Source organism: Anticarsia gemmatalis, chromosome 16, assembly GCF_050436995.1.
Source record: "Anticarsia gemmatalis isolate Benzon Research Colony breed Stoneville strain chromosome 16, ilAntGemm2 primary, whole genome shotgun sequence".
NCBI lineage: Eukaryota > Metazoa > Arthropoda > Insecta > Lepidoptera > Erebidae > Anticarsia > Anticarsia gemmatalis.
The window spans coordinates 2,320,140-2,334,594 of record NC_134760.1 but is presented as its reverse complement, the minus strand read 5'-3'; the positions used below and the strand labels follow the sequence as shown (position 1 = coordinate 2,334,594).

Sequence of the window (14,455 nt, the reverse complement as noted above, 5' to 3'; positions counted from 1 at the left end):
GCTTTTGAATTAAAACTTATCATTCCGGCTCTCATAATCACAGAGAACAAACTTTAACCTAATCTTTCTCAAAATGCTTTCGAATTAAACTAGAAACAAAATAAGAAAAAGAAACATGAAATTAAAATCTGAGGATATTAATAAAACCATTTTTTTTCATAAATTATTTTAAGTAAACAAACATGCAAACATGAATATTTTGACTTATTTACTAACATTTCCATTCGATTTTTCTCACTGGTTAAAATAACAAAATATAAAACACTGTTTTTATGCCTTTCCAACTTTAGTACAATTCAAGAGAGACATGTAAATACTTAACTGAAAATTATTAACAAAACATTTATGAACGAGTTTTTTTTTCAAAAGTAGGTAGTTCATACATGTATTAACAAGTGAAGTAAATACGATTTCGTATCGTCGACATCGCCACATAATTTTATAATGTCCATATTTGACCAACATAAAATTTAAATCAAAATTTTGTCGTAATGCCATCTGTATAATAGAATATACATTATATACAATTTCGAAAAGGGCACATGTGTTGTATCTTCCGAATGTCACATGTGCCCTTTTCGAGCTATAGCTAGTAGTAGTAATCTTTGTAGTAATTCTGTCTTTAAGTCTATAGTAATCACCAAGGAGTCTGAACTGATTTGTCAGCCCACGCCTTAACCTTAGGGATGGAGTATACTTTATCCGCAATAGTTTTGAAGGCAGGGTACTTGTCCGTCAGGTCTGGCATATGGAAGATCATCTTCAGGTAGTCCACCATACCAGCGAAGTGGAAATCAGCCCAAGTCAGCTGAAAAAATAAAATTAAATGTTATTTAAACTTCAAGTTACGTTTTGTTGGCTGATTAAGCCCCGGGTATAATACCCAGGTCGGGCAAAGTGCTGTTGGTCTTTTTCTAATTTATATTAGACTAGCTTCCCGGAGGAGCTCGTCGCTTAGTTAACAACAGCCTCGCGATTAGATCTCTGAGGTAAAGCCACGCTTGCCGAAGTTGCATGGGTGACCATGATGTGACGGATGAAAACATATAGAGTTCCTCCGTGTTTCGGAGGGCACGTTAAATTCTAGGTCCCGGCTGTCATTTTCAAAGATCTTTGACAGTCGTTAACAGTAGTCAGAAACTTGAAAATCTGACAACCAGTCTTCCCGGAGGGTATCGTGTTGTAACCCAGGTAATTGGGTTATGGAGGTCCGACAGGTAGTCGCTCCATGTAAAACACTGGTATTCAGCTGAATCCAGTGAGACTGGAAGCCGACTCCAACATAGCTTGGAAGAAAGGCTAAGCTGATCATATTTGACTAGTTATTTCCATCCACGGAATTTCACCCCCGTTCGTATTTCCAAATATCCTCACTTAGTGCTCCTTTACAAATCGAATCTACCAAATTTCAACTTCTACGCTCAGTATTTTCATCTGCGCATTGTCCAGCTATCAGTCACTCAGTAACGGAAGAGTTTAAATAAAAACAATATACATAGATCATTTACAGTAGCAGGCTCGCGTCTTGTAACCGGGACTTACATTGTAAATGGCAAAACAAGTGTTTTTTAATACCCCTTTTGCCTACACTTTCGGGTATAACAGGCATGATATTATGTATGTATGTATGTATGTATTAAATTACCTTGCCAGCGGCCATGTGTCCATTGTTCTTCACAATAATGGCATGTAGTTTGTCTAACAAGCCGGGTAACACTTTGGCATACTCCTCCATTTTTTTCTTCTTCATTTCTTCGTCTGTGTCCCAGAATGCCATTGCAGCTCCTGTTAAAAAATACAACATTTTAGAAGAATTAATATAAGTACTTTACATTTTTATTTATAACATAAGCACTAGACTTTTCCGCTAGTAGGTTTTTTGCTTCAAATCAAGACAAATATTCTAGCAGTAACTTATGTTACATGACTATCCTACATAAGAACAATAAAAATAATGATACTGACAATCTAAACAAAAAATATAGTCAAAACATGGGAGACCCCACTTTTCTTATTAGTTCCGCTATTGACCGCAAGATGGCGCTAAACAACAAACACATTCACGGCATCTAGTAGCAGGGTAAATACTTACGGATACGAATGTCGGCAAGGAAGTCCACATTCTGGTCGATCTCGAAGGCCTCTTCATCATTGTCTCCAATGAGCCCGTACTTCTTGCCAAGGTACCGGCAGATGGCCTGGACTGTAGCTAGTTGTTTGCCGTCAATCTCCAGGATGGGAAGACCACCGAAGGGGGTTTCTGAAGTAATAATAGATGATGTCAGCAAGAAACCGATATATTTACCACTCTATTAAAAGATTCAGCTGATAAAATAATGTTCGAAGGAGCTAATTTTAAGCAAGATTTTTCGTGATTGAAATTCGCTTGTTTGGTCCAAGGAGCTTAGTACAAATACCCAGTTGAATTTCGAAACTTTAAAAATTGTTCTTAACTTTTAAACTTTCGCAGTGCATGTTTAACAAGATTGTCAAATGCGTGTTCGCGTTAATTCGCGTATCTTTTACATTTTGGAGTATTACTATCACCTAAACGGTAACTCTTAATTTAGATTGGCCAGAGGGGCTATCACGTATCTCAGTTGACAACTATCTGAAAGAATCTATGCTAAACATTGTGCTCTCCCTTAGGTTATAGTAATTAACACGTTACGTCAAAGCAGCACTGTACTGAACAGTGACCATCAATTTGACGTACACTAGTTCTCAACTGAGATACGCGATAGCCCCCTAGATGCCTTCATTGTTTGAACAACCGTCTGCCTAACAACCTGTAGTTTATAGTTCATGATTCGATCTTGAAACACTTACTTGGTTTGAATGCCGCCCATTCATCAAACTCTATCCTGCGGTCTTCAAACTCCTGTCCGCCGTACGCCAGCAGAAGCCTGACTCCTTCACCCATGGACTTCCCATTGAAGTAGTACACGGAAACCTTACCCGGAAAAGTCATGGTGCTGAAAAATATTTTAAACAAAAAATATTTAAACTTTGTATCATTCAAATCTGATTCAGGTTTAGAGTTTTAGTTTATTTATGTTCAGAAATTATGTAGGTACAATTAGTACAATATAATTTCAGTGATTCATAGCAGTGGGTAAAAAAAACATGTAACAAAACTTGCAACTCATGGTGACCGCAAAACTTCTTATCAATGACCACTTACTGAGAGTGATTGTTATAAATCATAAACCACTTATCATAATGATTTGCTTAAAATTTTCAGTAAACATGTACTAAATATATACCGATTACTTGTATACAAGTACATACTATACGACATTTGATAGAAGTAGATAAAAGTAAATAACAGAAACAATCAAGATTAAATATAAATAAATTGACAAAAATAATGATAAAGATATGTTTTTTAAAGAACCAAATATAAAACAATATCTGAATAAAATTTAAACATGCCTCAGACGACTTATTTAGTTTACCAATACTTTTAAAAGAAAAAAGTCTAGATAAAAATATATTCAAAAACCAAGTTAAAAGTTATTTTTACAGTACCCAATTGATAAATCAAATTAAAATATACTTACGAAAACTACTTAATTACCTTACCAAACTTTCAAACGAGAGAAAACACTTCAATACAGTATTTACAAACAGTATTTTTAATCTACCGCTACTATAGTTGATATAAACACAACCGGTGTCTCGGCCTTCACAGACATACACTGATAAAAACACGCTCATACAATCATTGTTGATCTTCTCTACGTGGGGGCCCCTAGTTACGAGGCAATGAACAACAATTTGCCAATTCTGCTAAGTGCTAGTAGGTGCTACTATAATGTGCAGAGAACATTGAATGTGCCAAACAATTTTGGGCGTAGTTACAATGTTAGTTATATATTTTTGGGATAGTAAAATCATGCCTGGCCTCCACCAAGTAGGCTTTCGCAGAGATTAAAGGACTGTGAATGTCAAAATAAAACTAAAAAATAAGTTCCCATTTTTGTTTTGTGTATGTATTATAATAATTATGATCCGTTTTCCCACGTTTAGATAAGTTACTTTTTGTTAATTTTTTTTTCGATATAATATGTAACTGTCAAAAGTTTAAAATTATTCGACGAATAAAATTATTTGAGTGTTTAAATTCCGACATGGAGCAACTTTTATATTGAAAAGATTTTCTGACTTAAATTTGTCACTAAGGTTTTTAATTATTTCCGATCAGAGACTCCAAAAGAAGATAATATATATTATCATTCATATTTAAAGTAAATGAATTAATTAACACTATTTAAATTACTAAACTTACCTTAAATATTGTCAGAAAAAGACACAAGTCACAAACACTGCAATTGATACGTAACTAAAACCTTAAACAGCGGTCTCCGATTTTATACAAACATATTATCAAAGCGCTTCATATTTTTGTACACTCATCATTACAGGACGTATATAATATACATAGGTAACTACACAAAATTATAATTCTTTATTTATAGCTGCTTATTAACGAAGAATAGGTAAAAACAATTGAAAATATAATAATATGTTGTGCAATTTTTAATTAGTAATAAACAAAATAGTAATTAAGTAATTACTTCATTTTTTTTAATCTTTATTTATCAATACTTATCTGTTTAAAAGTTGTAAAATTACGAAAGAATATTTTTCAAAATTTGTTAATCGTTGTATAGTTCGGACGGACGTCTTATTTTTTTATGTAAAACAAAACAACACTTGCAATAAGAATTGCTCTTATATCGCGGGGACTTTTACAAACATACAAACAACGGACAGAAAGTGCAATCAGACCCGAATAGGGAATGCAATCCCGACTCGAGATCGTCAACTCGAGATCCCTCGCGATCAGAAATATCAATCCCGCGGGATCCCGAGATTTTCGGGATCCCGTCTAGTTAGTAAAAATAATACAATTCGAACGGCTTGTTTAATGTAATATGTGTGTGATAGTGTGGTGAATGCAATAAATTATTATTTGAAAGAAAATAAAAGCCTTTATTTTTCAATATTAATAACAACGTAACATAATTACCAGGTGTAATAACATGAACATAATCAAAAAAGTAGGTGTAGCTCCAGGAGATCAAAATAAAAAGTAATCACATGGCATTTTGAAAGTAGCCTCTTAAAATACAAAGTGTATCAATAGTACGAGCTTCTAATCGGTATCTTAAGTCTATTGCAATGTAGCCAACTGCTGAAAATGCCCTCTCCGACAATCCCGAACGGGATCTCGTCATATTATGCTTCGGGATTGATCCCGAAAAAATACACGGGATCTCGCGAGATCGGGATCCCGCGAGATCGGGATTGCATTCACTAGACCCGAATCAACTCTTTATAGATCACAGGATCACACAAATAATCGCAGCGTGTAGAAATCGAATCCGTCGCAACGGTAATGTCGTGGCGACCTTAACCACTGCGCCACGGAGGTTTGATAGATAGATCTTTGTTATTTACAAGCGGGCTGGCCCGACTTCTTCCGGGTTTATTACAATTTTATACCGGAGATCAAATTCCCATGGGAATTTTTATCCTGTCGATCCCATAAAAATAGTGTCTTGTCAGTTACGGACATGTTAAAAAAAGAGTAATCCAATTTAGTTCAGTTGTTTAAAAAGTTATGCGCGTAACTATTTCAGTGGTTAATTTTTATTTATATAGATTTTAATTAATATATCCAAAAAACAAACTTTCATTGAGTCTACATTGAAGCTTTTGCTTTATAATTTACTTATAATTCGTAAGCTTGATAATCTAATACTAAGTAATAATATATCTAAAATCTCTATTATTAACAATATTTGATCAATTTTGAATAATGTTTAAAACCCTCGCGAAAGACCTGATAGTATATGTTCTGTACCATTGTCCCTCGCTAGATGGGGTCGGCACAACATGTTTTTCTCTTCCACTGATTCCTTTCGAAACCCTTGTGCTTGTTCTGGCGACTGGAACTCGTCGAGTCTTTAGTCGATTCGTGGCGAAACTCGAGAACAGCTTGTAGACGTGACTTAGGAGGCGCCTATAGCCAGTTGCGCTCACCGGTCGGTAAACGATCTGTGGGCTAAGCAACCATTGGCGTGGTCATTCCATATATAGGTGACCGCATAGTGGTATTTGGACTGGGCGTCTCCGTGCTTCGGAGGGCACGTTAAAAGTCGGTCCCGGTTGTTGTCTACTAAGATAACAGTCGTCAAAGGCCTCTCGGGCGGCTTGAACAACTTTGACACTAGGTTGAACAAAGGAACGAGATAAGTCTTTAGTTCTTTAGTAAGGTTTTGTCACCTTTTTGAAGAACAGAGCCACCACACACTCCACGCCCGTGGTGCTATGCCCTGCAATATGCTAATATGCTATGAATGACGGAATTAAAGAGACTCGCTAGTTCTTTCAGGTTTGTAGCCCCGCCTGCTTTCAGGAGCTCTGTCGTGATTCCCTCATAGACGTAGACTATATGACGCATTAACTGAATACAACATGCAAATTGACATCAACAACAATAAAAAATTAATCTTATCTTTTTCTTTCTTTTTCTTTTAATAAAAGACAAATCCTGCACTAAGAATGGCTCTTGTATCGCGGGGACTTTTACAAACATACAAACAACGGACACAAAGTACAAACAGACCTGAAACAATAATTTGTGGATCGCACAAATAATTGTTTCGTGTGGGAACCGAACTCACGACCTCCCGACGCAGTGATATCGGCTTGGCGACCTAAACGACTGCGCTACGGAGGCAGTCAAATTGTCGTTTTTTCTTTTCCAATGTGATCGATTTATGTATTCCACGTCTGATCGGAGTCTATTGTTAAAGCAAGTTATATTAACTAGTAATTAATTAGTATTGTGCCATAAAAACGCATAAGAAGACTTTTTTATAGACATAATATTGTTAAACAGCCTGAAAAGATAATTATCTGTATGTTAAGGGAAATTCCCTAGCAAGACATACACAGATCATATTGGCGATATATACGTATCTATACTAATATTATAAAGCTGAAGAGTTTGTTTGTTTGATTGTTTGTTTGTTTGTTTGTTTGAACGCGCTAATCTCAGGAACTACTGGTCCGATTTGAAAAATTCTTTCAGTGTTAGATATTATATATATCATCACTCTACGACTAATAGGAGCAGAGTACAAGTAAAAAATGTTACAAAAACGGGGAAAATTATGACTCATTCTCTCTTATGTGACGCAAGCGAAGTTGCGCGGGTCAGCTAGTGTATGATAAGTTGGAATTCCAGGAAGTACACGTCCTTGTGTCCATATGACACAGTTAATTAGTAAAATTACTTTTTTAATTATTTATCTTTATTATATAATTTTAATCTGTATTTATTGATACTTATAAAGTCAGTTAAGCAAGCCTGACGGTGTCAAAAGCTTTTGTGTGACATTATAATATATTTTTTTTAAAGTTAAATAATTATATGTATTTTATATCCAATCAAAAAAGTTAATAGTCAACACATAACCGCTTTGAGTTGATTATTGGCTTGTTTTAAATCTTTTTTCATTTAAACTATTTTATTTCTTAACCAGAACTATCTAGGTCTTAGTTAATGATTTTTAAGGAATAGGGATAAGGCACTTTCTTAATATTTTGGAAATATGTTTAAATATACTTTAAGGCACCAAAGGACTAATAACAAAACATGGAATATTTCTTTAACGGATGTATATTTTTATTTAATAAATTATAAGTAATAAACAAAAATCTTATAGTAATCTTAGGAACCAGCTAATACAATCTTACACAGCAAATATTATTTACTATTGTAGGTATGAAAAAAATGTATCATTTTGTACATTAAAAATACTTTAGAATTTAAATTTAAAGCTTTAAATTATTAAATAATTTTAGTATTTAAATTTACATTTCTAATGCATATTAATATTATAAACATTTTAAATAACAAATAGGTAGATCAATTTAATTTCCTGCAATCCAAATAGTACTATATTTTAAGATATTTTTTTACATCAAACCACGGCAACAGTTGAAGATTACGTACACGTATACGTACATAATTTGGACACATTCGTTAACAACTTTTCGTTTAATTCTATCTTGTAGATACAAAATTATAAAAATCACAAAGTATTTAGTAAACATCATTATAAAATAAACATATTTCAAAGCAAACACTTCTCATAAATGCATTGTACAAACAATCTTTGTACTCGAAGTTTATCATCCATTTTACAATTCAGTATGCGGCGCTGTTGCAGCCCAAGCTTTGACTTTAGGGATGGAGTATACTCTTTCCGCGATCTTCTTGAAGGCAGGGTACTTGTCTGTCAGGTCTGGCATCTGAAGGATCACCTTCAGGTAGTCCAACATGCCGGCGAAGTGGAAGTCAGCCCAGGTCAACTGCAAGGAAAACATTAAACCTATAACTACGCCTTCTTGTGTCAGTTACACGATGAAATGCTAAATGACTTATGGAATATTGACGAAACATTGCCTGATTCTTCTCTTTTAGTGGTTTGAAGAATTGCTCATTACCTACACTATCTTCTTGATATTAGCCCCGAATTCAGAAGCGCGATAGTCTACGCTACTATCGAGTATTGAGACTGTTATACTCCACGGTAGTAACTATATTTGCAGAGCGTAAGTTTCCTACAAAATATCTCGATAGCTAGCCGGTAGCGATAGTCCATGGTGGTAAAAAATCGCGCTAGAAAATGCTGTCTTTCACTTGTGGCGTTATGACAAAAATACTATAAAGCATCTCTCAAAATTAAATGATGTTTCGGCCCTGAGAGTTAAGAAATGTGAGGCCATTTTGGAGGCTAACTACAGTCAGTAACCACAAACCACAAGTGACACACACATAGATTATACAGATAAAGTGTATATAATTCTACAATTGATTGGTCACCTTCTTAGCGGCAATATATCCGTCGTTCTTCTCAAGCATCGCGTTAATTTTGTCCAACATGGCGGGATACAACTTAGCGTTTTCTTCCTGCTGCTTCTTCTTTATTTCTTCGTCTCGTTCCCAGTACGTCGTTGAAGCTCCTGTTGAACAAACAATCACACTTAACTGCGTTTAAGATACTTAAGAGCCCGGTACCCAACTAGTTAGAAGTGAATCTTTAGCTTATTTTGTTGTAACTTTTCGAAGATCTCTACAGGTCAATCCCGAATTTCTAACTTCATTGACTATTAGAATAGAGTAACAGTCGTTAAGCCACGTCAAAGGCCTCCAGGAGGCTTGAACAACTTTGACACAAGGTTGACCAATAACCATACAATGAGAAGAAGAAGGAATAGAGTACATTTTGTCGGCACCCATAGTGTCCCAAGCACTGAAATGCTCATATACCATTAATATCCTCTAATTTAATTCGGTGATAGTGAGCACTTCTGCAGGTACTTAGTAATATCCAGCAAAACAAAGCAAATCAAGGATTTTCTTTTTGTTACACATAACTTACTTTGACGCATGTCTGTAATATAGTCCACATTCTGGTCGATCTCGAAGGCCTCTTCATCATTGTCTCCAATAAGCCCGTACTTCTTGCCAAGGTACCGGCTGATGGCCAGGCAGGTAGCGTACTCCTTGCCGTCTATGTTCAGTACGGGCAGGGTACCGAGTGGAGTGTCTGAACAAGAAACAAATCGTTATAATCTATGATTAAAATTATGATTTAATAAAAAGATCTGTTCTTTGATGACGAAATAGAATTATGAGCAGCTCGCAGTCACTGTATAATCCATAATTGTTTGCCTATTTTAGACATCAATTGCCAGCTAAAGATATAATTAGCGTCATGGGGTACCGTTAATCTAACCCATAGCATTTAATTGCTAACAAAGTCCTGTATTCACCACTGGTAAGTGAGTCTACTTACTCGGCTTAAACTTTAGCCATTCTTCTCCGAACTCCAGCCGGCGGTCTTCAAACTCCTGTCCTCCATAAGCCAGCAGGGTCCTGATTCCTTCAACCGCTGCCTTCGCTTGGAAGTAATACAAAGTTACTTTGCTCATGATTCTGAAAATTACCAAAAGATTTTAGAATTTCATATATAGTTGTTAATTTATTTCGTGTGTAAGCCTTTAACTATAAATTCATTTGATTTTTAAACATTAACAGCCCGGCTCAGAATAAGTACTCGTGCTCATCACACAAAGATTTGTCACGGGTGGGATTCGAATCCACCACACGCCGCGCTACGGTTACGGCGAGTTGACCATGTTAAACACTGCGCCAAACGTGCAGTAAAACTACTATAATTACTGACAGATGAACCAAATACTCTTCCAATCTATACTAATATTATACTATTATACTATTATTATAAAGCTGAAGAGTTTGTTTGTTTGAACGCGCTAATCTCGGGATCTACTGGTCCGATTTGAAAAATTCTTTCAGTGTTAGATAGCCCATTTATCGAGGAAGGCTATAGGCTATATATCATCACGCTACGACCAATAGGATCAGAGTACCAGTGAAAAATGTTACAAAAACGGGGAAAATTATGATTCTCTTATGTGACGCAAGCGAAGTTGCGCGGGTCAGCGAGTTACCAAATAACAAAGTTATCTTGTCAAACTGGGAGCGTTTATCAGAACCCCATTAGTTCTCAAAATCAATATTTTCAGTTGTTGTTATGACTACACATAAATAATGCCTTGTGTACACAGAACATAATCCACAATGAGCTCGAATTACAACGGAACAGTAAACAGTGAAATATTATCTAATAGATAACAATTACTTAGATAAAGACCACATAACACCTGCTTATTATTAAGTTGATTTAAACACTGTAGGTGACACAGAAACTTACACAGAATGCAACTATACTGGTTGATATTAATTATTTATTTATATTTTCAACTATTCGAACAGGATTTTCGCAATACAGTCCTATTACTAAATAATAACATATTTTGAGTCAATTATAAATTGTTATTATATTATTACTAGCTGACCCGGCAAACGTTGTCTTGCCATATAAAAAAAAAACATTGTGTCACTTAGGTGTATCAAAAATAGATGTTGGCCGATTCTCACAAACCTAGTCAATATGCTCACAAAATTTCATGAGAATCGGTAAAGCCGTTTCGGAGGAGTATGGCAACGAAAACTGTGACACGAGAATATTATATATTAGATTCTTAACACACAAACGACAAACACATATTCGAATCCACTACCTACATACTTAATGCTCTAAACACGGGCTTCAATAGGTGAAATATTTTATACCACTTAACAGAAAAACTTCTATTTAAAACAACTCAAATGTACAGAGAAAATGTAAATATTAAAAGCAGCGTCTTGTTAATGTAATTTATCCAACAATTATAATTATCTAGAGCAAAATAAATAACAAATAAGTTATTAACTGACCTTGAAAATGTACACACCAAACAATGGCTGCTATCCGTATGAAACTAAAGTTACAAACATGTGCCGGCCGGTTTTATACCAAACAGTTTATCACAACGCCAACATAATGTGCAATCATCATTGCTACGGAATATTCGGTGAGGAAACACTATGTTAGGCTCAAATTACCTCAGGGGGGCTCTCACGTATCTCAGTTCTTTCCGATTTGAAAACCACTATGCTGTCCATTGTTTTCTCCCATAGATTATAGTGATTAATACGTTACGTCAAAGCAGCAATGTACTGAATAGTGAACATAAATTTGACGTATACTAGCTGTCAACTGAGATACGTGATAAGCCCGCAGGATTAGAAATACAAGGGTATTTTTGAATCACGATCGTTGGCAGGACCGACAGCCTATAACATTTATGTCACTAAGAACAAACTCTCAGGTAACGTCATATTACGTAATTTAGCCAGTTTCGTTCACTGTTCGGTAAACGAACGTTAAGCAACTATTAGCACGGTTAATCCAGAGATGGGTGACCGCTTAGTGGTGTTTGAACTGAGCGTCTACGTAACTTGATAAGTTGCGCTCAACTTGCTTGTCGGTAAACGATCTGTGAGAGCGGTCATTCCATAGATGGGTGACCAATTAGTGATATTTGTACTGGGCGTCTCCGAGGTCACGTATAAAGTCGGTCCCAGTAGTTCTCAACTAAAATTACTGTTGTTAAGCTGCGTCAAAGGCCTTTTGAGCGGCTTGAACAACTTTGACCACTAACTGTACAATAAAACTAACTACTCGATAAAGTAAATAAGTAAAACTTACATTATATATTTCAAATGTAGCTCTTGTCCGAATATTCACGAAGTATAGACGTCAACACATCAGCGAGCACGCAAGGACACTCAATCAAACCACCCAATTAGATAATCATTGTACCGTTGTTATTCATCTCGAAAAGGATACTACAACGACGGCTCCACATGTTGGCCCCAATATTCGTCCAACGTGTGGATCTAGAAAATGACATTGGTCCCAACGTTGGGCCGAGCGATGGTAGTTGGCCGTCTCGTGTCGGTTTCATCAAAGGAATCTGCGCCAACGCTCGCGATCTGACGGGACAGAACTAGTTTATTAGCCAACGTGTGAACGCCTCACCGAGTTTGCAGTCCAACGTTGGTACAAGCGTTGGGGCCAAAGTGTAGAGCCGGCGTAATAGTATTCACGCCAGATAGCTTTATGTGCCTGAATATAGCAACGCATCGTGGAAAAGGTTTATGGAAAAGGTGATGGAGACATTTGTGATGCGCCAACGTAAAATGGTTAAAAACATTGAGTATTGTTCGAGAATACGTAGAGTAAAAAGTTCTTTTGCAGTCGTTAACAGTAGTCAGAAGCTTGAAAGTCTGACAACCAGTCTTACCGAAGGGTATCGTGTTATAACCCAGTTAACTGGGTTGTGGAGGTCAGATAGGCAGTCGCTCCAGGTAATACACTGGTATTCAGCTGCATTAGGTGAGACAGGAAGCCGACTCTAACATAGTTAGGAAAAAGGATAGGCTGGATGATTGTAGAGTCTGGAGTTAAAGTGCCATTCTCATAGATAACTATAAAAATACAAGAAGATATTATTTTTATATTGTAGATCGCAACCTAATTGTAAATAGGTAAAATCCACCATATTTCTAGATGAAAAACTGTTAGTTTTGTAGTTTACAGTACGTCTATGATATGATCACAATCTTCGGATGATGATGTCATTAATTTACGAGTCACTGGTTAGACGTCACGCTGACCTTGTCTTATTATATCAATAATTCGTTCGCCCATAGCCAGTTGCGCTCACCGTTTGTTAAATAATCTGTGCGTTCAGCAATCTTTGGCGCGGTCATTCCATAGATGGGTGACCGCATAGTGTTATTAAATGGGTCGTCTTCGTGCTTCGGAGGGCACGTAAAAAGTCGGTCCCGGTTGTTGTCAAGATAACAGTCGTTAAGCCATGTCAAAGGCCTTCGAGCGGCTTGAACAACTTTAACACTAGGTTGACCACAATCTATACGATAAGAAGAATAATTGTGTAGTGGAAGATTGTTATCCTTCATATCATGATTAATTGCAATAAAACAAAACATTGAGCAACATTTCCCTAAATAAATTGCTTAAAAAAGCTACGTACCAATTATTTAATTATAAATAGGTACATTTTGTAATAGATAAGCCAACATTGTTTTTACTTTGATTGAAGATTGGTGCCTTAATCGAATTATTAAGCTTTATAATGATGACATTGAGTTTGGTTATTTGTGTCATATATTATTTCAGAAAAGCATAAATGTCATGTCATAATTATCACATAAAAAACAATTAAACAACTGTGTGGTGGATTCGAATCCCACCCGGGACAAATATTTGTGTGATGAGCACAAGTATCTTTTCTAAGCCAGCTGTTAATGTATCTATATAAATATGTATTTAGAAGTATATAACTAAATATGTCTATCAAGTATTTGTTTTACCATCGTATTTTGCTTAGTTTGGAATCGAATGACCGTGTGTAAGTTGTCCAATGATATTTATTTTATTTTATTTTAAGTATAGGCTTACCGTAAGCTTTATGCGACTGCCAATCACGATTTCATGATTTGGTTCCTGTATCGGGTAATGTGTAAATGTCGACCACTTTAATATTTTTTTGTATTTTTCATAGCAATTCGAAATTCGCTTACCTATAGGCTGATAAAATTATGGTAGGTAATGAACTCGCCCTTTATTATGTAGGACCAATAATGTAAATAGCGAAACACGTTTGCCTTTACCTTCAGGTATAACAAACGCACTGTTATAAAAGTATAGACCTGTGCGAACACAGGACCTTAATTAAATAGTAAAACACATGACCACATGTTATTTATTTGTAAACCTTTTTCCCAACTTAATTTTCCTCCTTTATAATTTAAACACCTACTTCATTTAATCTCTGCATCACCCAAGGTAGACTGGCAGAATATGCCTTTGGCATTAAGTCCGCCTTTATACAATTTTGTATAAAATTTTTAAATAAATAAATAAAACAAAACCTT

General features: G+C 35.7%; 2 protein-coding genes across 5 annotated transcripts; both read right to left on the bottom strand.

The window, feature by feature from the left end:
• Nucleotides 1-135: 135 nt before the first annotated feature.
• LOC142979145 (glutathione S-transferase 2-like) lies at nucleotides 136-4,416 on the bottom strand. 3 transcript variants are annotated; one of them, XM_076123919.1, is made up of 5 exons: nucleotides 4,292-4,416; nucleotides 2,830-2,975; nucleotides 2,093-2,260; nucleotides 1,646-1,785; nucleotides 136-808 (listed from the first exon to the last, which is right to left on the bottom strand). In XM_076123919.1, exons 2-5 carry the CDS (start codon nucleotides 2,969-2,971, stop codon nucleotides 638-640), a joined length of 621 nt encoding a protein of 206 aa, XP_075980034.1. In that variant the 5' UTR covers nucleotides 2,972-2,975; nucleotides 4,292-4,416; the 3' UTR covers nucleotides 136-637. The 3 variants fall into 3 exon arrangements, with proteins under 3 accessions (XP_075980034.1, XP_075980033.1, XP_075980035.1); XM_076123918.1 differs by lacking the exon at nucleotides 4,292-4,416 and adding an exon at nucleotides 3,581-3,736; XM_076123920.1 differs by lacking the exon at nucleotides 4,292-4,416 and adding an exon at nucleotides 3,586-3,683.
• Nucleotides 4,417-7,709: 3,293 nt separating this feature from the next.
• LOC142979152 (glutathione S-transferase 2-like) lies at nucleotides 7,710-12,289 on the bottom strand. 2 transcript variants are annotated; one of them, XM_076123929.1, is made up of 5 exons: nucleotides 12,201-12,289; nucleotides 9,882-10,021; nucleotides 9,465-9,632; nucleotides 8,906-9,045; nucleotides 7,710-8,391 (listed from the first exon to the last, which is right to left on the bottom strand). In XM_076123929.1, the coding sequence occupies exons 2-5, from the start codon at nucleotides 10,015-10,017 to the stop codon at nucleotides 8,221-8,223; spliced, it is 615 nt and encodes a 204-aa protein (XP_075980044.1). In that variant the 5' UTR covers nucleotides 10,018-10,021; nucleotides 12,201-12,289; the 3' UTR covers nucleotides 7,710-8,220. The 2 variants fall into 2 exon arrangements, with proteins under 2 accessions (XP_075980044.1, XP_075980043.1); XM_076123928.1 differs by lacking the exon at nucleotides 12,201-12,289 and adding an exon at nucleotides 11,387-11,506 and having other exon boundaries at nucleotides 7,711-8,391.
• Nucleotides 12,290-14,455: the final 2,166 nt, after the last annotated feature.

Coding starts and splice junctions, on each gene's coding strand:
- LOC142979145 (XM_076123918.1), bottom strand. CDS start 3,720: ATGAGCGTGTTTTTATCAGTGTATGTCTGTGAAGGCCGAGACACCGGT. Junction 2,976..3,580: donor TCGTTTGAAAGTTTGGTAAG/GTAATTAAGTAG, acceptor AATATTTTTCAG/CACCATGACTTTTCCGGGTA. Junction 2,261..2,829: donor ATGGGCGGCATTCAAACCAA/GTAAGTGTTTCA, acceptor TTATTACTTCAG/AAACCCCCTTCGGTGGTCTT.
- LOC142979152 (XM_076123929.1), bottom strand. CDS start 10,017: ATGAGCAAAGTAACTTTGTATTACTTCCAAGCGAAGGCAGCGGTTGAA. Junction 9,633..9,881: donor ATGGCTAAAGTTTAAGCCGA/GTAAGTAGACTC, acceptor TTTCTTGTTCAG/ACACTCCACTCGGTACCCTG. Junction 9,046..9,464: donor TATTACAGACATGCGTCAAA/GTAAGTTATGTG, acceptor TTTGTTCAACAG/GAGCTTCAACGACGTACTGG.